The sequence below is a fragment of the Venturia canescens genome, chromosome 1 (genome assembly GCF_019457755.1).
Source record: "Venturia canescens isolate UGA chromosome 1, ASM1945775v1, whole genome shotgun sequence".
Classification (NCBI taxonomy): Eukaryota; Metazoa; Arthropoda; class Insecta; order Hymenoptera; family Ichneumonidae; genus Venturia; species Venturia canescens.
The window spans coordinates 2,480,413-2,504,547 of record NC_057421.1 but is presented as its reverse complement, the minus strand read 5'-3'; the positions used below and the strand labels follow the sequence as shown (position 1 = coordinate 2,504,547).

The following is a 24,135-nucleotide window of genomic DNA, read 5'->3' as shown; positions in this document are numbered from 1 at the left end:
TTATAATGATCTATACAGTTGCTCGAGTTGTTCAATCGGTAAAAATCCTGCAGCACGTACTCGTATTGCGATTATAGCTTGATATTTTAAAGAAAATATGAGTTATACGCGCACCGCTATTCTCATTTTATACGAAAGGTTTAAATTGGATTTTTCTCAAAACATCAAGGATTTCCGAGTAAACCGTGGTGGTGACCAGTCTTCGACGCTCTGGCTCTGGCAACTAATATAGTTGACAGACTCCCTGAGTTGATGGATGAAAGGACATCAAAACTAACCTATAAACTATAAAACTTTCCAGTGAAGCAACGGAGTTTAATCTGACGATTTGATTTCTTTCATATATAGTGAAAAGTTTTTTCCACTAATCGCCAAAATGCGAAGATTTGCTGACTCGTTAATCTTCTCGATCCTAATACTCCAAAGTTATATTTGTTTATTGTCAGCCAACCCAAAAATAGGTAAACACTTGGGTTGATATTATGATATGGCGAAAATGGTATATTTATCGAAGAAACAGAAAAAAATATTGGAAATACTCTTATGTAACACAAAATTCGTTTTGAATCTGGAAACGAAGTTTTCTCATATTTTTTGATACGGCAAATTTCTCAGTTAAGAAATATAATTATTTGTAATTTTGATGTTTTAATAGCTATCATTGGTGGTGGGATTGGTGGAGCGTCAGCGTCTCACTATTTAAATGAATTATTCCATGGGGAATTGAATATGGATCTCTTTGAAGCCAAAGAGCTCGGTGGACGTTTGGCCACAGTGGAAGTGGCTGGAACAGAGTATGAATCTGGTGGATCTATCATTCACGATAAGAATTTGCTTATGAGGCATTTTGTGAAACTACTCGGTGAGACCATGGACCCAAAAAATTCAATTGCATTATTGCATCTAGAAAGCATATGATGAGTATGAATGCTTGAAAATTTCTCAGGAATGGAAGAAAGACCGTCATGTGGGGACCAAAAGTTTGCCATATGGAACAAAGACGAATTTGTTTTTGAAGAAAGTTCCTGGACAGTTATGACTGTGGGAAGATTAATCTTTCGATACAGTCTGCAACCATTCAGACTTCATAGGTAATTTATTTTCTCAGCAATCCAAGTTCAATGTAAAACCATGAAATGTCAGATTCTGTTGAGCCAATGAACTTTTATCTTCTTCCAGTCATGTGAATTCGGTGCTTGAGGACTTTAGCAAGATTTATCAACTCCACGATCAGGGTATAGCGTTTAAAAATGTAACTGCTTTGCTTTCAGCGTTAAACGTCGAATTTCCAAAAATGTTGCAAATATCTACGCAAGAATATCTGACCAAAGCAGGATTTTCTCCGCGTTTAATCAATGAACTGGTTGAGGCTACTCTCGTTGTGAATTATGGTCAAAACACCAACGTTCAAAGTTTTGTTGGTTGTGTTTCTGTCGCAGGAGCTGGAGCTGATTTATGGTCTGTTAAAGGAGGAAATAAAGATGTAATAATCGTCTCTATCTTTTTTGCGTTATTGAATATTTAGAATCGCTCATGAATCTAAAATCTTTGGAACGTAATTTATAAAATCGAATTGCTTACAGGTACCAAAACACTTGATATATAGAAACAGCAAAGTTAATGTTGTGCCTTCAATCGTCAAAAAGATAGTCCATATACCGAGAAAGAACAATAGTCCAATTTACGAAGTGCACTACATTAACAATGGTGGGTTCTTTAATCATTTAACAGTTCATTGAATCACTTTTCACTTTTCCTCAATGAAAATTTCTTTAATTACTTCGATTAATAGTTTTATACGAAAAGTATCAAAAAATTTGAATTTTAGAAGTTTAAATGCGTGTATTTTACAGGGAGTTCTGATGTCATCAAAAGTATCTACGACATAGTGATCATAGCAGTTCCTTTAACGGCAGATCACAAGATGGCGATAGAATTTAAAGATTTTCCGAAAAACGTGAACCTCGAATTTCCGGGTTCTTATCAGACTACGATTGTGACATTCGTCCATGGTGATTTGCAGCGAAAATATTTCAATTTGGATGACTCGATCGATGCTATACTGAGTTGCAATCCGAATAAAACAATCATCAGCTCTGTGGGAAATCTCGTATCGGTTGATGGGAAATGTTCTAGGGTCTGGAAAATATTCTCGAGGGAACCTCTGGAACAAAGTTTTATTAACGAAATGTTCACAAATGTAAATATTGAGCTTTATTTTTTTCAATTGGATTTTCGTGAATCGATCTGAGTTTTTTGAACAAGGCGTTGATAGAATTTTTTGGCTTTATGCAATCATTGGTAAATAATTCTTAAAATTCCTGTTTATCTGAAACTTTTGATGTAGTCATAAAAAATAAACACTTCTATCTTTTTATCATCTCACACACATATTTCTGTCAATCACTTCATCTGATAAAAATCTTAGTATTTGACAGTTCACCAACCATTTGAGAAAATCAAAATTTCAACAATCTTAAGAGGAATTCAAAAGAATGTCGATAAAGATGTTTGATTTATCTCTGAATGTGTCATTTTTTGATATTTTAATTATATTCTTTTAATTATTGCTGGCAGATCGAGAACAAAAACATTATAAACTGGAAAGCATATCCTAAGTACGAAAGAAATAATCCTCGGCTGGATTTCAAATTATACGAATCGCTGTATCACGTGAACGCGATTGAATGGGCCGCAAGTGCTATGGAAATGAGTGCGATCGGAGGGAGAAACGTTGCAATTCTGGCTTACAACGAGTACATGAGAAGTCATTTACCAAAGGAATCATTGGATGTACCGAAATACGAAAAATTGCAAAGTTCCGAAGACCTATAGAAGTGTCAGGAATCGCAAATTTAGGTTAAATAACATAGAAAAACGTTACTGTGTGACGCAATTGTTATACAGTTAAGTGATTTGTTAAATAAAGATTACCATGTAATTTTAACCAAAGAATGGTTTTGTTTCGGAAAAGTAGTCATTTTGAAAGTTTTCCAATCCATTCCAGTTCATATCCTTCATGTCGCCGGCAATTTCAAGTTTGGCGCTCGGCGTCTGCTTTCTAACAGCTAACAGATTCCTTGTTTATATAAATAACCTCAAAACTGCTCAATTCTTCGTTCCCTGACACTCGAAGTGCAACCTGTGCAACTCGTGTAAATTCGGTGAGATAATAAAAGCGAAATATTAATTTGATGTTACGAAGCGAAAATGTCTGACACGCGATATTATCAGGGCAAATTTTAATAATATATAATGACTATTTTTCGAAGTTTGTTGACATCGTCGGTTAAGTTGAGCACGTGTTTCGTCAGGTTACCTGGTCGCTTAGTATCGCACAGTTCTCTCCGAAAACGATCTTCGATGGCACCGTCGAATGTGACAATTGGTACGCACAGTGGCTGTTTCCATTGCGACGAGGCATTGGCTTGTTTCATGTTGAAACGATTGCCTGAGTATGAAAATGCTTGTATTGTTAGGTAAAAATCAAACACCTCATATGTTTTTCCCTTTGGAATTCAGAAGTTTGTTTTCATTTCATATAAAATTTAATTTTTCTCGGTTGCTTTTAACGAAGATCACGAGATCAAAAAGTATTGGATTCCTGCGATATCGTTGTGGATGTGGGTGGAGTTTACGATCATGATAAACGACGCTATGATCATCATATGCGGTAAGTGGTTTTACAGCTGACTATTTTTTCTGTACTATAACTTCCACATTTATAATACGTGTATAATACCACAATTTATTTATCTAGAGAATTCAAGGAAACTGGAAGCACTGTTATGAAAAATGAAAGCCTCAATTGGAATATTAAATTGAGTAGCGCTGGTCTAGTTTATTGCCACTATGGACACAGAGTCATTAAGCAACTGGTACCTGAAGTAATGGACGATGCAGACATTGACAGAATTTTTAAAAGGGTCTATGAATCGTTAATTACAGAAGTTGATGCAGTGGACAATGGAGTGCCAATGTTTGACGGAGAACCTGTGTGAGTATTTTATCTTCAAAGTATTTCCTTAAAATATTATATTAAGAAGAAGTCTCAACATCTTGCAATGTCCTCAGAATTCCCCTTTAAAAATGATTTGATACTTTCTTGTTTGTTTTTTTGAGTTGTAAAGAGGGTCCGTATCAAGATTAGACGAGAGAAATGCGTTTTTATTTTATTAATAACAGCAATTCTTTTTCAACAATTTTTTTGACAGAAAAATGTACCAATTTATTACACAAATTCAAGACTCTGTCTCCAAGAATGAGAAGAAGTTCTGAATTTGAAGCTAGGTGACTTGATTTTTTCAAAATTTAGTGAATGAGAATAAAATTATTTTTTTAGGTATCGTATTGTAACTAATTTGAGTGCACGTGTGGCAAGGTTAAACCCTGACTGGAACAGTGAGGGTTCCGACAGCGATGCACTTTTTTTAAAAGCGATGGATCTCTGCGGCGAGGAGCTCAAATATTTTGTCAATAATGCAGCAAGTACTTGGCTTCCAGTGAGAGCAATCGTCAGGGAAGCAGTTTTGAAAAGATTTGATGTAGGTCACAGTTTCATGAATGAATGAATATTGTTTCTCATCTAATTGACTTAACTATTCTCGTACATCGAAAGTCATTTCATTTTTATTAGTTTGCGATGTTGATGTCAATTTGCTCTTTTTTGAAGCTGGAATGAAATAACAATAATGTGGCAATACTGAAAAAAAAATTTTACTGACAGAAAAAATGATTTTTCCCACTTCGAGGTCGATCCTAGCGGTGAAGTACTTGAGCTAGTAAAAGCTCTGCCCTGGAAGGATGCCTTTTTCGAATTAGAGCGCGAGAGTGCGATCGAGCCTCCCATCAAATACGTCATCTTCGAGGATAATAACTACAGAGTTCAATGTGTACCGGTTGCACCAGGAAGTTTTGTGTGCAGGTAAAAAATAATAGTTCACCGATTGCACAGGAAATGACAGTTTTCATCAGTTAATACCATATTTTTTTGAAGGATGTTCCTGCCGGAAGCTTGGGCTGGTTTGAGGGACGAGGAATTGTCTCGTGTTGCTGGTATCGAAGGCTGTGTATTTTGTCATACGGTTCGTTTCATCGGGGGAAACAAAACGCGAGACGGCGCACTCGCCATGGCTCGGAAAGCTCTTGAAATCGGCAGATTAGCAAGCAATTGAAGTATATTTGCAGCCTAAACCAGTAATTGGTTTATGTTCGGTTGGGGACCAGAAAGCATGTGATCTTCAAAGCTTTTCCCTCATCAGTTAGAAAAATATCTGAAGCTGTTTGTGCATTCGGAGATTCTTATTTTCATAAAATCCACTTTTTCATGTAATTTTTGTGTTAACTAATTCATCGAATTTTCACACGAAAATATTTTCGATCTATAAAAATTTCTTTCTACGATATTATCGACAGCGCTTTCAGCTTTCCAAATATACCTAACCAGTTGAAAAGTGTGTATGAAAGAACATTGAATTTCCATTCGCCATTCGAATGGTAGTTTTTCTAAAGTTTCCAGCAAATATTCTCAATGGCTAGGAACAATCGAATTTGAAAGAAATACGATGCTAATTTTAGCGCTCAAGTATCGATCTGCTGAATAGTGATAGGCATCTCTGCAGTTGGTTCTTTAAGGGTGTTGATCAGTTGACGACTGCAACGCTGATGACTCATGTTTTTTCAATGAAACAAGATGAATGGTTGGGAAATATCAAATCGCAATTGTTGTTTCCACACGAATATATTTATTACATCCGCGAGAGTGAAAAATTCGGACACTCACAATATCACTATGACGAAAGAAGCAAAGTGAACATCATTGAAATCTCCATTGCTCTTTTCTCACCGGTCATTATGATTCCAACAGAACCGAGGGCGTAACAATTTTCTTCGTATTACGGAGAGAAAACAAAATGAGGTTTTTTTGTTAATGACTGGCGGCGGCGTGTGCTGCGAAGTGAGCGGCTTTGGCGTGAGCTACTTCCGGTGTATCGATCACGCGACCATCATGACCCAAAGGCGCAGCAGATCCGTATCCGTAAGCGTAGACCGGTGAGTAAGAGTAAGCGAGAGCTCCGTAGCCGTGTCCAGCAGTCTTGGCAGCCTCCTGCAATCACACGGAAACAAGAAAACTTTTATTAACAATGAAGTTACAGATTTCTCTAACAGCTGACAAGCCACGCATCGGAGGACACTATTTTTTCCTTGTAGAATCCAAAACTGGGTTAAAATCATGAAAATGAGTCCCTCTGAAAATACTTTTTTCCAGAATTTGATGAATGGAAACACAAAATAATCCCTCAGAGGGCCAACTTCAATGGAAATCATTCAAATTAGGTCTTTTTACTATTCATTCATTACTCTTAAAGTATTCTTAATAAACAGTATATAAAAATATGGAGCGACGTTGATTCCAATGATCTCTTTGTCTGCGGGTACGACGAAAACGAGCAAATCCCTAAATTCGAGTTACAATAAAAATCTGTCATCAACTTTGTATTTGAAAAAATGAGGATGTAAAAAAGCGCTGTGCATACGCGTTCAACTCACAAATATCAGAAAAGTACAATTTTTATCATTTCCCGTTAGAAAAATAACCGAAAACTCCAATTCAGAAAATCGAATTGCAGCTTCAAAAGCGACTTTACATTTCCTTCATTTGTTTTCAGGAAAATTTCATATCAAGAGAAGTTTCTTGCCACGTTTTTATAATGGAAGTGTGAAAAAAAAGAAAAACTACCTGAGCGTGAGCAGCGAGGTGAGCGGCTTTGGCATGAGCGACCTCGGGGGTGTCTACGACGCGTCCATCAGCGGCGAGCGGAGCAGGGTGAACGTATCCGTGGTGAGCGGGGTAGCTGACGTAGGCGGGGGATGCTGCGTATGCGAGTGCTGGAGCGTAAGCGTAACCGTAGGAGTTTCTTGCTGCTTCGCTAGCGTGAGCAGCCAAGTGAGCTTGTTTGGCGTGTTCGACTTCCGGAGTATCGACTACTCGACCATCGTGACCGATCGGCGCTGCAGAGTGATAGGCGTAATGGGAGTACACCGGAGCGAGGTATCCCGGGGCTGCGACAGCTACGGCCACGAGGGCTGAGAGAACGATCTAAAAAACAATATAACGAATGAGTAATCCATGGAGAAGTCTATAAACCGAGGGGGATTCTGTCGAAGACGTTTTTTTCGAAGGAAATTAGATAAAAAATTTTATCGGGATGTACTTGTCGGGGGATAAAAATCGGGGCAAATCTTCGGAAGGATGGCGCGACTGTTTTATCGAACCGAAAATTCCACCGGATTGATTTTCTCGAAAACATCTGAGATTTCTCATCTTCGTTAAAACAGTGCTCAAAACTATTATCCGGAAAAGTGTTTTTAATCGTGGTATTTGATCGTCGATTCTTTTCTGAGTTACGACATTGTCAGGTCGGAAACGCTGAGAAAAGACGTTTGGTGTTACAATGTTCGCTGGATCACGAAATCGTGCGACAAGGCAATAAAATTCGTCGACTCAACAGACATTTCGTTGATTCAAACACTTAGTTTGGTCTCCCAAGTAAATTTTCTCACCCTGACAAATTAACAAAAAATTTTGTCGATTAAAAAAATGTGTTTTCTCGCAGTGTACCTATCGAGCGGTTTCAAAGCCTTTTCTTTGTCGAAAAAGGCGTTGAAGATTAGTGTAGGTCAGGATCTTGAATATGAATTAAGTCGTTGTTCCGACATCTACGCATAAGCGGTATAGGAACGTTAGGATGATGCGGCGTAGGCAGATGGTCACGCTACAACAAAGCTTACGGTGCGTGACTCGAATAATTTCTCTGCTATTCACTACGCAATGAAAAATAATCGCGTAAGAACTCGCATTACCGCGATGCATTTCACTTTCGTTGTTTATTATTGTTTGCACGGCTCTTTCTCGTTCTTTGTTTCTCGGTCGGTCTGTGCCAAAGAAACACTTGCACTTTTGCTCGGAAATGCGTGATCATCGATGCATATCGCTCCGATTCTAACGTACGAGCGCAACCAACATCGCGTTATTATGTATGTGTGCATTATTAATTATCGCGGTAATTGAAATTAAATTAAACACCATTTTTATTAGCAATTCATAAATTTCCATCGAAGCGAAAATATTGAAGCCTCATTTTCAATGACGAATAACAACGATCAAACGAAAAAAATGGCTAAAAAATTATTTCTCTTCGATTTTTTATCTCGAATTTCTACATTTTCAAAATTATTCGTCGGATTATCTCCAATTCGGTTGAACAAGCTCATCGTAACTCTTACGCGACCGCAAACTTTGGATATTCATCGCACCCGCTAATTTCGCGATGAAATTCACGAGCGTGCAAGAAAATCGTTGTTTTTTATCCTCAATTGAAACTCTCACGATTTAACAGTTTTCAGAAAATCCTCCGGCTCTAATATTCGACGTGAAATATCATTTTCGCCTCGTGAATTCTCATCTTTGATCTTCTTCTTCGTAAACTCGTATATCATTACTCGTAATACTTGAAAAAAATGGAAATTCTATTAAGTTTTTATGATGCACGACGACACAAAAACTGAAAAATACTTCGTTCGTAAACTCGAGCTGCTCCTTAAAATTTCGAGTTTCCAAAAAATTCTTTTCGCTCGTATTCCCAGCGAATACCCTGACTTTCAACTCGGGCTTTGTTAGCACAAACGAAAAACCCAGCAATTAGAGCTTTGATTGATATTGATTTTGAAATATCTATCGAATCCGATACTCACGAAGGTCTGCATGATTTTGGTGAGTGAGTTTATAAGCGCTGCTGGAATTCCAGTACTCGCTGACAGACTTGAACTGTTTATGCTGTACCAAGTTGACGGTACACCTTTTATACATGAGAAATCGAGTAGGGAGTCGTCGTATTTCGTTAGTGAGTGGGGATACATACGCCCTGAAGCAAACTGTAATACTATTCATAAAAGAGATAAAAAAAAAATGCCAAAGTACGAGAGACCAATGACATTGACATTACTACTACGTTTACGTTTCGGCTGGCCAATTTACAACACGAAACGTGTATCAATGACACTCGTCGAGCGAAGGGCTCTGCTCTCTCACTCCAATATGTATCAACATCGCTCGAAACGTCAATCTCTGCTCCTCCCATGCTGCTTCGATCGCTGACCGCTTCCCCATTCGTCCAAGTACGCTCCTCGCCTCACTTGCACCTTCGTGGGCTTCTGCTTACCAACGAGGCCGCATCAACTTACCTTCCTCGCAGAAAAAAACATCCCCCACTCTCCGATCGAACGGATGCAGCCCTTTGAACCTTGCACAGCGTTCTTGGGACCAGGTCTCGATCGGATTGTGGTTCGTTGTCGATTTTCTTGCATCGATGGAGAAGACGATTCTGAAGTCGTGGCTCGTTACTATGAAACAAATTGAGGGCCAATGAGAGCCAGCAGTTTTGGCATTTTCTGACGGAATTCTTTGTTCTCGTTGGAAAATCTTTGAAGATTGTATCAACGTGTTTCTTTGGACTGGAAATTTGATGTCAATTTGACGACTTTTTACGAAATCGCGAAAGCAAAAGTGCTGCGATTCCTGTCAATACGATTCGAGCGAATAATGTCACACTGAGAACAAATTTCGTCCAACAAAAAAAGTTTGAAGCTGATCTTTTCGTTCGAATAAAAGGATTTTTTTCGACGAATCATTCAATCGGAATGCAATCATGGGTATAACGAGAAATTGGGCAACGGCTCTCATTTGCATTAGATTTTGTCCGAGAATGTGAGTTACGAGGAACCAACGGACAGATCGTACTCGTATTAAGGGGGCTGACCAAATGGTAAGGGGAAACGAAAGCGTTCTCGTTTTCAAGGTTACTGAATTTGGATATTCCTCAACTCGTTGATACGATAAAAATCGATTTTCATTTCTCGTCGATCAGGTTCACGAGCGTATTGTAACAGGAGAGCCGTTACGAGAAAGCCAGTAGGAGGGAGGTGTGTTCGGTGAATGATCTGATACATTTTCGTCCTTCGATTCTCCCAAACGTACGAAAAATTACTCCGATTTTTGGCGACGTTTGCTGCATTTTCACTCAGTCGATTGGCATCGATATCGTCGAATCGGAAATCCAAGAGATTCGATTCATTCGTCTCGACGCGAGAGAATAAAATCCTGAAAAATTAACGTGCACGCGTCACGAATACGATTCCCTCAATGTAGACGAAGACCAGAGCGAAGAAGTCCGGAAGATGAAAAGAGAAAAGAAAAGAAAGGGGGAAAAATGTTTAACGCGCAATTAAGGTATCGTGCAAAGGTAAATGAGCGACAGGTCGTGCAGGTGAGGCAAGGTCGTGGACGAGACGCTAATAAAAACTCTCGTCCTCGAAACTCCAGACCAATTTTTCCACAAATGAGTACTGTGGACGAATCGAATCTGGATTATGGGCACGAGTTCTGGATTGCAGCAAAGGCGAGCCTGCAAGAACATCCTCAAACGGACGAGTTTAAATCCTTTTTTGCATTCAAATCTTTCAGGCAATTCTCTTTCATCCCAAGCGCGGGCAGACATTAAATGTGCATAATTGTGAATTCTTTCGCAGCGCAAATAATCGAATTCAGGTTTTTCGAATCCTCTTTAGAAAACGATCCTGGTTAACTAATTAAAAATGCAATTGCTTTTTCAAATTATACATTTAGTGACGAATAAAAAAAATGATAATGAATCATTTTTTAATTTATTTATTTAAAAAAGCGACTGCTTTTTTTAAATTGAGATTATCATTGAGATCGTTTATTATCTCAATCGCTTTTCGTCACCGTTTTCCACAACGGACTCTCGATAGTGTCGATCTTTTCTTCAAACTTTCTGAGGCTCGATGACAATCCAATTGTTTCGTATGAACAAACATTTTTTCAAGGAAGTTTACGCGAATCTAATGGAAATCGAAAATTCCAACTTTAAGAGTTGACATTTGGAAACATGCCAGAAATATACAGCGTGCATCTATTCCCAGGATTATTATAGGATCTACCGTCTAATTGTCGAGAAAACGATTAAGGAAAATCACATTTTTGGTCGCACACTTCCTGTGCGACCATTTGGATTTAATGAAACAGGAATCTCCAACTTTGAAAAGCCAAAAATGAGAATAAAAAAAAAAATGAGTGAAAATGAGTTGGGAATTAAAACGAAAAACACTTATTTGAGGTTAACGAGTAATAACGACACAAACGGTGGAAGGTTTGAAAACACCATGAGCCAGCTGGTTTAAAATATAGATATGCATACGCGTGTAAATAGAAAATGGCTGATGTTAAATTTCGCTTGACGATTTTACTACGAAAGTATTTTGACCGTAATCGTTATATTAGAAATTAATCTTAACAAATAAGTTGCACATAATTTTACTAATTGCGAGAATAAATTTAGTTCGTTTCTTTGATCATTAAAAATGCAAAAAGGTTCAGTTGCTTTTTTGAGTCACAAGTAGCGCACGATCTTCCTTAAAATTGTATCCTGAATTTCATCAAAATGAAAAATGGTTTTTCATTGAAATATTTATGAGTAAAAAGGTGCATTCGAACAGGTTTTGGTGCCTGCTACATTCGTATCTCATCATGAGAATCGTTCATATTCTTATGAGTAATAATCAGTTTAAAAACATTTCTGTGATTAATGTAACGAATAATGACAGAAGAAAAAGCACGAGCATAATGCGGTGCGAGTTCCCCCGGAAAGGCAATTGTAGGCAGGAGAACACGAGTAAAAAAATCTGTTGCGTGCTTCACTCTTGCGTTTAAGTTGTGCCATTAATCTCGATTTACCCTCCGCTGAAACATCACGCGCACCTGTTCAATCGTTCCTTTTCTACCTGCTTCTTCTTTCCTTCAACGGAGTGAGAGAGAAAAACACCCGGAAATAAAACTAAATATATTTGGTGAATTGTTCTTCTACTTCCGTTGAGAATTACCCGGTACAATCATCATCAAAATTTTAATTACGACGAGTACACTGAGAGAAAAAAGTCATTGAAACAACGAAATGTGACATTACGGGGTGCCAATGAAATATATGATCATCACAAGGTTAAAAATGATTGAATAACCAAAATTGTTTTAGATCAAACTACAGATTCATTCTCTCCGAAAACGTTGCAGTTGAATGAAGAAAACTCTTCCAATAACATCAATTTCTATTGAATCAATATTTTTTTAATGTGCCTCATCGTTTGAGGTAAAATAAAAATCGAAAAATTGTCATTTTCAACAGAAAAAGTGAGAGTCATTGAGAAGTTACGATTGGAGCAAAAAAGCTCGTGACGTCACGATCTTTTGCGAACGCGTCGCATGAATAAAATTCTCCAATTTCAAAGAAAATCAAATTCCAAATGAGATTCGAGCTAAAATTTTTTATTTTCTCATTCAAAATTTCTTCCTGAGAATCATTTTTTCGAAAGAAATATCACGAAATATAACGGAAAATTTTTTCGGTTCAGTTGGTCGCTATTAATGACACTCCGTCGAGTGAGATTGAAATTTTTGATCAATCCGTGTCGAATGATTAAAAAATTCTTCGAATTATTTTAATTGCTACTTCGGATCGAAATAAGCGTAAAGGTTTATCGAAGATCGATGATAGTCGGGCAGGTGAGAACTATCGTTGCACTATGCGGTGTTGAAAACCACGAGGAAAAGCATTGCGCGTTGAAGGCATTCGATAATGGGTGGGTTGGCATGTAACGAGCGTAAAAATGAAAATCATTCGAAAGTATATTAGTCCATTTTCACAGCGCAGGAAAATTAAAATATTCACTGTTACTAAATTCTTGAAAACTAGGCGAAATATCGATCCATTGTTACGTGGAAAGTTGGAGAAAATAACGATTTTCACAATTCCTAGCCCGAGCGAATCTTCGAAATGAACTCAACCTACGAAAATCCTTTCAGTTCTCATTCCTCCTCATCGTTCCTCAACCAGAAAAGTCATTAAGCCAATTTCAAGCTGTCAAACGCATTTTTTCTTGAACCTTGACCAAACCATCTGGAGCCTTCCCACTATCGAATGAAAATCCAAACACCGATCAATCCCCAATTGAAACAGTGTGACCAAGCACGAAACATCGCGACCCAAGACCGATTCCACGTTCTCCCAGTGCCGCGAATACTCGGACTCGAGCGAAGAATTCTTTGTGACGTAGGTGCAGAGAAAAAGAAAAATATTCAAATAGTCGAGTATTCCTCGGTGGTTGGGCAGACATGCGTGTATTATCGAAAGATCCGGCAGCCCACGAGATTGTTACGCACGCATGATTCGAGGCACGTTTTACTCTCCTATATCTACGTACGGTTGCTGCAGTTTTCCCACTTTTCTCTCGCCTCACATTTTCCATTCTTTCGTCCTTTCTTTAATCATGAATCGGCTTTAATTATTTTCATTCCCTTCGACTTTTCTCCTCTTCTTTAGAACAAGCTGGATACGCGATACTCGCCGCAATTGAAAAGGTGTGTGCGTGTGATGCAACAGCGGAGGGATTGCGTGGTCGATTTACTGCGGGCGAACCTGGTGGGTGTTATAATACTGCTACTCACCGACTGTCCCTCTCTGTTCAGCCTCCTTTTCTCCTTTTTTAATACTTCTTTCATTCTACTGACTGCAATACTTTTCATTCTATGTTAAGTAACGCGACCTCTAGCGTTACACAGGTTGCTCTACATGCGACGCGACAAGAGAATCTTTTTTATTTCAAACCTGCTGATACCATCGAGTCTCCGATCGATTATCGTACGTGTGCGAAAAGTGTTATGGAATGCGCACTTACAGAACCGTTTGATCTCGTTTTTCGACATTTATTCACTCGCTTTTGTGCGAAGGAATCGATTCGATGATTGGGTTACAGTTTTATCGTCATTCTTTCAATTATTCGTGATTGTTCGCAGCTTTCGCATTTTCATTCGTAAATTCAATGTTTTGTGTTCAGGGATTGATCCCATTATCGAGTTATAGTTTGAGTTTACGTTTTGGGGACTTGGGAAATCGCCACAAAGTGACAATGATTTTGAGTTTTTTGAACTCAGGATCAGAAATTTCGTTGGATCGATGGATCGTGGCGAACAAAATGAAATTTTGATCCAACAATACTCTTTCATCGATGCAACCGCGCTCTCGTGATAATGAGCAACGTTTTTTGTGTCCCAATAAAAGTCAAGTCATTGAAGCAATAAAACTTTTGTCGAGTCAACTGACTCCATTCTGTTCGCTAGGATTCGGTGATCCAACAATAATTTTGTTCCCCGCTCCACATTGGCTAATCACTGCGAATGTATTTCTTTGCATACACTCGCGTCAAGTGGCACGTGAATCTTGATAATTCTCGTTGTTTATAGTTGCTCCAAAATTTCTTCATTTTCCCAAAGCTGAAAAAAGACATCGAAAAAAAGGTTGCATCATGCAATAATTCCTGCGATCGGAGTTACCATTTTCTGGCCGTTTGTGCAATAAACATTTTTTCGAGATCTCGAACTGAGAAAATATCTCATCATTATATAACTGGGATCCAACGAACTTCGTATCTCGAATGTTTTCCATTTCAGTTTCAAATTTTTTGTGCAAGTTGAACTGCCCCAATTGTGATTGGCTCGAGATCCCTCCTTCGATAGCGCTCGTAAAAACAGAGCTGTTGAAATTTTCGAAAGACTAATTCTCCAAGAGCCATTTTGATGAGCACGAAAGAAAATTTGATGCTCACAAAAGAAATGCCACTGCTCGTAGTGCTGGTATTATATGACTCTGTATATGATTAGGAGTTTTCGCGATACTCGCGGGTAGGTGTTTTAATGATAGATCTTACGATAAAATGCATCGCTCGCCGGTAATGAGGGCCTCTGGGTCCGGCTATTACTACACTTGGCTTTGTGTGTATCACGTATTACGATATCGTGGCGAAACAAAGCCCAGTATCTCTGGAATTTCAAACCATATTCCGGCACGCCCGATTCACTGGTCTAACGTCTCATTGTTCAGGTCGGGACGACCCCTTTGCTCTCGGCACTAAACCATCATCCGTGTACTGTGATCATTAGTCGATGATATTAGTCCTCGCCGAGAGCTCGAGACTCGAATGTAAAATTCTGAAAATTGATTTATTTTCTGTCGTAATTCAATTCGGCTCATGAATAAATTCGATATCTTCTTAGTTTCTTCGATTTTTGTAAGCAACATTTGCAAATTTGACAAACGTGGAATTCAATTTCATGAAGAAGCCCGAAAGCTATTTTGAGGTTTGTCAATTATAAAATGGGTGGAAACTGATCGTGGGCGATCGGAAGATCCCTGGAGTCAGACTTCGATCACATTTTAAAGCACGGAAATTCGAGGAGCTCGAAAAATTTGTAGTGATTGAGCACCGAGCCAGGGCTTTCGCAGATTTTCCAAAACTGCGTTCTTTTTCCGCGGACACTGAGCGACGAAATCTTGGAATTGCTCCAACTTTGATCCTCCTTTGATTCAACAACGTTTTTCCCTCGAGAAACGTTAATTCGAGTCATCAAATTGAGGGTTTGAATCAACCACGTTTTCGTCTGAGTCGCCGAAGTTCATTTCGTTCGCTACGATTCCTTGGTCCAGTAGGAATTTTGTTCAGAGTGCAAACTTTTTTTTTCAGAGATCCGTGCAAAGACGGATTTTCGAAAAACTCAAGTCCATTTTGCCATCCAGGGGACAACGAAATTTTGAAAAAGATGGACGAATGCGTTGGACCGCGTCCATATGAAATTGATTTTCCAATGTAGAAAACCCGACGATTTCTCGATCCTCGCGTACTCACGTTCTAATGCGCGTGCGTGCTCCTAAATAATTGAGAATCAAACAAAGTTTCGGATGAATGGAATCAGCTTAAGGTATTTCTTTCACAAACCCGAAATCCCTACAAAAAATTGATTTCAATTTACAGTAAAGTACAACTGCATCCAAATATAGATTGGCGAAATTTCAGGTCAGGTTATCGATCATTTAATGAAGAATTAAAATGTTAAAAATCGTAAAGTTTTAACCAGAGCAGCTTATAGAGAATCCGTCATCACCACATTTCTATTGAATAATTCGTGCACCGAATAACTCTAAATTTCTCATACAAACTGTCTCACGGATATAAAAAAATGCAAGGAATCCATAGGAACGATAAAAATAAACGGTTATCGAATGTTTAAAAAAGATATCAACGATAGAAGTTGGAAAAATGGCAGAAGCAGAAGCTTTTCCCATATAACAACGACTTCTCAGAGTTTAGGAATCAGTCCAAATTTCGAGTGCCCTAGTTTGCGACACCAAAAAATACGGCCCTGCGAAAGGAATACCTTAATGGAAATCCGAAGTGGGGCCATAAGTTAAAGGCGTTTGAGGTTAATTCCGGAAAGCGAGAGTGCACGTACGAAATGATACGCACATGAAATAGATTCCTCGTAATTTTATGCATGTACGGTCGACGAGGAAGGTGTGTCCCCGATATTTGCCCTGTGCGAAGACAGAGGCGGATATATCTGAAGAATGCCTATTGTGAGGCTGGTATCGAGTCGGTAACGCGTATTTGTTATACATACATGTAATAACACTCTACATTATATAGTTTTATAGCGTCGTAATGTATTATCGAGCTCAGTCGAGGGGACATTCGATACGGTGAATGATAAATTCTTCATTGTCGAAGTCGTTGGCGCCCTCTAGCCCGTTGACGGGGCAACCTCCCCGTTTGCACCTTTTCAATGGGCTGATTTCACTTTTTTATCGACCCACGCGGCGACACCCGCCGCGATCCTTTCAGTTCTCCATTAAGATTAGCGAGGTTTTCTATTAATTATTGGTCTAAATGGGGCTGGAGGCCAGCATGATTCGGCAGTTTGGAGTAATTGCTTTGGTAATTTTTATCAGATGTTAACTCTCCTTGAGCTCGGAGGCTCGTTAATAAAGTTTGATGAATGCGTCGAGAGGTGAACTGCATTTTCGTCAACGAAGCAGCAGCGCTGATGAAATTCTTCGAATTCTTCAACGGTCGGGTGCGCGGAGAAACATTGATTGTTTTTCATCGCGAGGTTCGCCACAGCTTTTTGTACTTTTCATCTATTTCAATGGTGCAGGCGTTTACATGATTCTATTCCAGAAAGTATATCACACAGCAGAACGCCCAGTTTCGAGTTGCTTTAAAAATAAAGAGATCGCGCTCCTCCGGACATGTAGCCAAAACGAGGTTTCGTGTTGCACTCTCCCGTGGCTATCGAAATCGTAGGAAATTGGTGCAACCCTCCCGCGCGTGCGGTTGAACCGAACTATCGCACTCCGCGGAGACATACTTTTTATTGCCACATCTGAGAAATCACAGGCGTGACTGTCGGCGACTCTTTTCGTGGTCAATTTATCTCCTTCCATCCTTAAGCTGGTCTCTCCAGCGATGGACGAAATCGTGCGGTATTTCGGCTAATTGCGTACTGAAGAAATCAAAGTTGCAGTTAAGTTTAAAACTCTGCGTCGTTCCTCTCGTCGAAGGCTCGACGGTGATTTACGGATGTCCAAAAGCCTTAGAAAGTCCAGGGCTGGCCAGCAAAAGTTTGGAAAAAGAGACGAAACGATGTTTCAATTCGGGATCTAAATTGTATCAGTGAATTGAGATTGAAAACGAATTTTCCCTCCACCGAATATCTCCGCCCGTCGGCATGACCTTGAGTTTCGAAATGCCTCGGAGGCTGGAAAGTGATCGATCGGTTCGGAGCGACGGAGGAGCAGCGATCGCGGGCTCGTTCCAAAGAGTGCTGGCCAACATCGGTATTCCCTTTTCTTACTCTCGCGGGGGCGTACTCTCTTTGACAGTGCGAGCCTACACGCAGAGAGAAATTGTATAACTTGACGCTGTTCTCACACGTACTTTTATTTCGCAATTCATCTGAATTCCACAGGATTCTGGTGCTCTACAATTCTCTATACATTTATATCGCGGCTGTGTATTCCACAAAGCGCAATCCCCGTTTCGCTTGCGACATTAGTTTTACCAACGCTATGTGAAAATTCGACGAGATTCCTCGGTTATCTTGCGTATTCCGTTGGATTCGGTGGAGCTCGGACGAATCGGGTGTCAACGTCGATTTCATGCTTCGCGGCTCCAGGCGAGCGAATATGATTTTTCGAAAATTCCTAAACCGCAGTAACTTCGCTGACAGAAATCTGAGGCCACTTTTTCTCGAATTTTAGTCACTTCGCGCGTACTCAATCGGTAGATTCGAATCCTTTTTCGTCAGCAGGTGACAGACTTGATTGAACGGCTCTGCCATTCTAGCGATCGGACGAAGCGTCGTTCGTACCAAGCTTCGATCGCATCCCATGTCGCGTCACGTTCGATGACGTTTCATGAAATTCCGGCGGCGGTAGCGCTTCTTTTTACACTTTCATCGAGCGTTGATGACTCGAAGATTTTGGGTGGCAGGAGCATCAACATTTTTTCGTTCATCATTTTTAGCGATTGATGAATAAAAGAATTTTTTTTTGGTAAAAAGAGATTAAATGAGTTTGCATTCTAATTTTTGAACGCTCCATTTTTTCACGATGTAGACCGTCGGTTTGTGAAGGGTTTCGAAAAATCATGGGCGAACACGCGAGCCCGAATCCGAACACGAATCTCCGATCGCAAGATCGACGATTAAAGTAAGCGTAAATTACAGGCGGAGTACGCAAACACCGAACGGATGATAAAAGTCAAAAATTTCTGTTCCATTGTGCTATTCCCATCGATTTTATGGCCATGAAAATGCAAATGCCAAAATCTCAATACAGTTGAAACTCGCATCAATGTCGAATTTTTTGCTGCAAAATTATTTTTCTTATTTGTAATGTGAAGTCCTGAAAATTGCCGCTGCATTGCCCTTTAATTATTTCATAAAATTTTTTTCGACTGGAGAAGCAAAGTGAACGAAACACTGAAACGACTCCGAACGTTTGAATAATGGCGCATAATGCGAGGACAACGCGCGGATGACGACGGGAGCTAGTGCAACGCAGAAAATGTGCATAACGATGCAAGAGCAGAGTGCAACGTACGACCCGATCGGCGAACCAGGACGCAGGTTACAGGGTATTTCACCAACACAACGCAACGAGTGAGCAACGTACGAGAAAAGTTGTGAAATCGGGAACACGTATTGGCTGGAGACTAAGGGGAAAAATGTCTCGCTCGTAACTCTCGCGGATCTGTCACCGCTATTTTTCTAAATGATTTTTTATCGCCGATCGATCAGGGTGGAGATCAAGAACGAAGGGGATTTCGAGGGAGAGAGAGAGAGAGCAATGGAAAGCGAGCGGTAATAACATAAATAAACGGAGCTCAACGTCCCGTGCAGCAGGTGAATTTTTTCATACTTTGACAACCTTCAGATCTCATTTGGAATTTTCACCGGGATGAAAATAGTTGAAATTACCCGACGATCGAGCGGAGCCGTATTTTTAGAGCCCGACCGATAGCGGCGTCGAGTTTTTTCCGGGAATGTTTGGTCTGCAACGAGCCCGAGAGTCTGTTCCAGAATGCGAACGCATTTCGTCTCCGCGTATCGCGGATCATGATCTTGTGTGATTTTTCCGCCGAGTGCTTCGATCCTTACTCCGGTTTCTCTCCTGCAGCTTTCAAGGTCGTTTGTCCGTGGACGTGGGAAGTGGTCTAACGGCTTCTGGTGCATGGACGATCGAACGCTATTATTTCAAGCTCGTCTAACGGTTCCGATCGCTCCGAATGCGCAGATTAATTTGATTTAATTGCGGCGACGGAGAAGGTCGGCGAAATGCGATGCTCGACGACGAGCAATTAGCGCTGAACTAGGATTTCAATATCTGAAAAAAAACCACATCGAATGTTTTTTTGCTTCTGAGTGGAATTGAAAAACCGAAAAATCATAACCGTTCCCAGTGCCCCACCACAAATAATTATCTAACTCGTTATACTTTCGAGATTACTTAAGAAAAGTCCCTCCGTTATGTAATTGCAAGTGTCGCAGAGGGGGGAAAGAGTACGAACGAGATTAGAAATTTTTCGACTTGGTATCGACTCATTAAAATACAGCTTCCACATAAATCAATGCTAATGACATGCAAATGATTTTCATTAACGAATTTAAGCATTGAGTAAACGTTTCTCGAGGCCGAAAATTCCAGCAGCGCCGACAATGAATGTGAATGCAGTCAACGAGCCTTCGCACGATGGATTATCCTCGTAGGAAAATTGGGCGAAGAGTATTTCGTAAGATCTTCGAAGACAAGTACGTCGAAGAGCTTCTCTAAGAATGATGATCGATGACGTCACATCCGCCCGTGATTTCCCATAAGCCCATAAACAACGCGAAGGAGTGTTAGAATTTATGGAAATTTCGAAAACGACTCCAATGAGAAACGAAAATCGGAGACGATTTTGCGTCAATGCTCCAGAACCTCGATCGGTAATGCACGAAGCTTTGATAAACGTTTCGGTGGCTCAAATTGAGGGGGTTATTAATGGCATTTCTCGTGGAAATGTCAATGCTAATCAACGCTCCGGGCGTCCATGAACACGTGACGGATAGATAATCCCCGTGGCTGACGTCGTGGTGCACAAACGATGCGATTTAATCTGCGAGCGATCAGGCACGCGCCCAGAGATCGAAGTGCAGCGTTATCCACGCACGCACATGCATGCAATGCCAAGTTCCGTAGCGTAGATCGTAAAACGAGGTGGACAATGTGCGCGCCAAGTGTGCGGGTAGTTAAGGCGCGTTAAATGTTACGGGGTAGGGCTTCGAAGCAAGTTATACGACGAGCTCATATAGGCATAGGAAAAAGAGCATTTTCTTGGGTGTGTCACGCTGCTTTGCCGCTGGCTCAGTTTCGTTCAGAAGGGGTGGGGAATCGGGACTCTCCTTCTCGATTGAGCTGCGAATCTCTATAAATTGAACGTATCTCTCAAACACAAGTCATGTAGACTCGTTGCACCGGAACATCAGCATCTATCGCCAGCCGATCCAACCAATCGTTCAGGATAATCCGACTTTCCTTCACTACCAACATGATCCGAACCGTGAGTCGTTGGCAATTTTACATTTCTGACAATTTTTCCGCTCCTCATTGACGTACACCATCATCTCACTCGCTTCGTTTGAGACGAATCTAAAGTAATCCACGTGAAAATTCAGTCTTCGAGGGGAACGATCCAAATTTTTGGTCCAAATAAAATTCTGCCAATCCTGATACATTGCCTGACCAACCGGTGTCTTCTTGGAGCATAACCCTCTCAGATCGAGGCCTATTTCACGTTGAAGGAAAATTATTCCCTTCGTAATTTCATCTCAAAATATTTTCTAGTTTACGAATCCATTGTGACATTTTAGTTTTTTTGTTGGGAAATACGAATTTTTGAGGGTGCCCGAAGCACCAGGTATACTTGGGGCTAAAATCAGGAAAATTTACGAATCAATTTAGCACCTAACCCCTTAAATACATCATATTAGGTTCCCTTTGAAAGGATATAACGATTGGAGTACGAAAAATAAAAAAAAAAAACTTTTCTCTTGCGATAACTAAAGCACGAATTTACACAGCTCCAACTCAATCCGAAACGTCGGCTTCGTATTGATATTTCGATTGGTTAAATCAGTTTATCTCTTGGTTTAGGAGTATCTATAGTGAAATTTAACCTTACTTGATGGAACCAGGCAGGAACGACCTGGAAACGCGTGTTGCTTAGAAGCAACATAGAGGATTTTCTAGTAGACTTGGACTCGAGCAACGACTCGGTTCTGTGGTTCTTTATTACTGGTATTTCCGGGTCAGATTATTCCGTGTAAAGTTATAAAATCCTAGAAAATTCTCATGACATTTGTTAATTTATAGTTTGCATAAAAATTGCTTGAAAAATCGGTTTTGGAGGAAGTTCGATACTTTGAGTAGAGCAACATTTCGGGTGGAAGACGATTATTCGCTTAATTATTTTTCACCCACTTTGAATGTGATTCTCGAATCGACTCAGATCAGGGCGGCTAAGAAAACTGAACCCCATAATTTGGTTACTCGTTGCGGTAGCGATCTTTCCGAGGCTCATTAATTCGCGTGTTTGTTCTTCAAGATAATCTTATCGGCGATGATCGCCATCACCGTTGCGGAGCCGCAATGGTACGGTGGACCGAGCTACGGCGCACCAGCTGGTTACGGTGGCGCTGCCCCACTCGGACCGGACGGTCGAGTGGTCGACACCCCGGAAGTGGCTCAGCTCAAGTCTGCTCATCTCGCTGCTCTCGCCGATGCGAATGCACGTGCACCGAAAGGACCGGGGGCTGATGGGGCTTGGAACCCGGCTGCTGGTCCAGCCAATTATGCCGCGCCCAGCTACGGCGCCCATTACAGGTACGATTCGATGCTCTGACTCGTTATTCTTTCAGCAGTCTCATTGTTGCTTCATACTTTCGATCGATTGTTTTGAGCTCGTTAATTACTGTTGTTCGTGTCTGACGTCGTTCTCGACGATCATTTCTCCCGAGATAAAAAATAGCTGCAGAGCGAACTTAGCTTTCGTAAGAATCTTCATTTCCGTACTGTTTTGCAATGTTCAATCTCCTTTGGAGAATAGATTGAAATGTCAGCTTTGTACGAACCGATGAAATACGATGACGAATTCGAAGCTCGATGATGAAATTATGAAATTTTGGTGACCACATAAAAATATTGCTCGTCGAGTAATGAACCAATAACTTCAGCGGACCACCAGCACCTTTGGGAGCTGACGGTCGCGTCGTCGACACGCCGGAAGTGCAGCAAGCCAAAGCCGTTCATTTCTCGTTGTACAACGCCGAAGCTCAGCGAGCACCTGCTGGCCCAGCCGAAGCCGACTCGGGCGCGTGGAATCCGGCGTGGAACGGCGGCTGGAACGGCGCTTGGGACAACCACTACTAATAAACGAGTTACCGAATGCCACGAGGACAGTTTAAACGGACATGGATAAAGACGCACGAAGGAAAGGGAACCGACCATTTTATCTTTAGAATTTTGAATCGGGACTGAGGAAAAACGTCCCGGAATTCAGACTGATTTTCACTTCGCAAGGAGTCGCGGAGTTCTGAGAGGGCAGAGAAACCTGGTGCTCCGGAGCCTCGAGCCACTATTTCCTCTGTCCAGAGGCAGAGGAGCAATTCCACCATCTCGAAGGCTCTTCAACATTGTTTTTTTTTCCATTTTAGCGTACTTTTAAGACGCATGAAAATCTACCTCATCCGAATCCAGCGATCGTCAAACGATCGCGACGTAATCGTAGGCGTAGAACCCGAGAACAAAATGACTAACCGCAGACACCTCACAGCCCTTTAGCTCCCTTCGCACACCGCGATTATCAAGCACTTTTATAGTTAGCTCCAATATTTTTGCTGATCAAATTGCTCCAATGATAATGAGCGAAAGTTTGCTATTACGAGATAAGCATTTTTTGTACCTTTATTGATATGCGATTGTGATTGATCTAAGAATAAAAACTGCTCAATTATAAAGTTAATATTTCTGCCTTGATTCTCGTTCTTTATTTCCATCCTCGGAAGCCTCGGATCAACCAACGACGTCTCTGAATCAAAGTACATTTCACTTATCGTTTTCCAGCGTTTTATCTCCATCAACATGCCTGGGGAAGGTTAAAATTTTCGAAAAACTCTTGTCAGTTAGAAAGATCAACTTTCGTGTCAGTCTTCGCGGAGCAGACTGAATCCAGGAAGTCGCGTTATGAGTTTTTTCCATAATCCTTGCACTTCCCACTCCAGCTCACGCAGACCGCAATAAAAGGTCCTCGTTTCGTAACGCATCTGATTTATTCGTACATGAATATGCAGAGCGAGCGTTAATCAGCCGTTAGGAGTGATACAAGAAAAGCGTTTATTCCCCAGCGAAATTTCTTTATTTCCTCGATCTTAGCAAGACCGAGACGCTCGTCAGACGAGAAAGATCGAGCGTGTAAACCGGTTCTTCAATCTTACAACGAGCGGACGGTTGTGTTCCGCGACTTGTGCAAGGACGCGATTGTTCAGGCTTGACGAGGAATGCGACAATGACGACGTGGCATTAGTGTTATTGCAAGGGTGGATCGATCCTTTATCAACGTTATATCACGACCTCC

General features: G+C 40.7%; 4 protein-coding genes across 6 annotated transcripts; 3 read left to right on the top strand and 1 right to left on the bottom strand.

Moving 5' to 3' along the window:
- The first annotated feature begins 38 nt into the window (after nucleotides 1-38).
- Nucleotides 39-2,955, top strand: LOC122412566 (prenylcysteine oxidase-like). The gene is made up of 7 exons (XM_043422214.1): nucleotides 39-461; nucleotides 656-862; nucleotides 947-1,091; nucleotides 1,180-1,483; nucleotides 1,584-1,707; nucleotides 1,854-2,200; nucleotides 2,578-2,955. The coding sequence occupies exons 1-7, from the start codon at nucleotides 377-379 to the stop codon at nucleotides 2,833-2,835; spliced, it is 1,470 nt and encodes a 489-aa protein (XP_043278149.1). The 5' UTR covers nucleotides 39-376; the 3' UTR covers nucleotides 2,836-2,955.
- Nucleotides 2,956-3,035: 80 nt separating this feature from the next.
- Nucleotides 3,036-5,453, top strand: LOC122412572 (MYG1 exonuclease). 3 transcript variants are annotated; one of them, XM_043422243.1, is made up of 7 exons: nucleotides 3,036-3,164; nucleotides 3,315-3,479; nucleotides 3,578-3,673; nucleotides 3,761-3,997; nucleotides 4,343-4,544; nucleotides 4,752-4,924; nucleotides 4,997-5,453. In XM_043422243.1, the coding sequence occupies exons 2-7, from the start codon at nucleotides 3,364-3,366 to the stop codon at nucleotides 5,172-5,174; spliced, it is 1,002 nt and encodes a 333-aa protein (XP_043278178.1). In that variant the 5' UTR covers nucleotides 3,036-3,164; nucleotides 3,315-3,363; the 3' UTR covers nucleotides 5,175-5,453. The 3 variants fall into 3 exon arrangements, with proteins under 3 accessions (XP_043278178.1, XP_043278169.1, XP_043278160.1); XM_043422234.1 differs by having other exon boundaries at nucleotides 3,056-3,164; nucleotides 3,273-3,479; XM_043422225.1 differs by lacking the exon at nucleotides 3,036-3,164 and having other exon boundaries at nucleotides 3,189-3,479.
- A 268-nt stretch (nucleotides 5,454-5,721) lies between these two features.
- Nucleotides 5,722-8,827, bottom strand: LOC122412588 (pupal cuticle protein-like). Its single transcript, XM_043422256.1, has 3 exons — nucleotides 8,755-8,827; nucleotides 6,740-7,099; nucleotides 5,722-6,106 (listed from the first exon to the last, which is right to left on the bottom strand). The coding sequence occupies exons 1-3, from the start codon at nucleotides 8,764-8,766 to the stop codon at nucleotides 5,927-5,929; spliced, it is 552 nt and encodes a 183-aa protein (XP_043278191.1). The 5' UTR covers nucleotides 8,767-8,827; the 3' UTR covers nucleotides 5,722-5,926.
- A 12,146-nt stretch (nucleotides 8,828-20,973) lies between these two features.
- On the top strand, nucleotides 20,974-23,537 carry LOC122410645 (pupal cuticle protein-like). Its single transcript, XM_043418943.1, has 3 exons — nucleotides 20,974-21,063; nucleotides 22,108-22,385; nucleotides 22,736-23,537. The coding sequence occupies exons 1-3, from the start codon at nucleotides 21,052-21,054 to the stop codon at nucleotides 22,929-22,931; spliced, it is 486 nt and encodes a 161-aa protein (XP_043274878.1). The 5' UTR covers nucleotides 20,974-21,051; the 3' UTR covers nucleotides 22,932-23,537.
- Nucleotides 23,538-24,135: the final 598 nt, after the last annotated feature.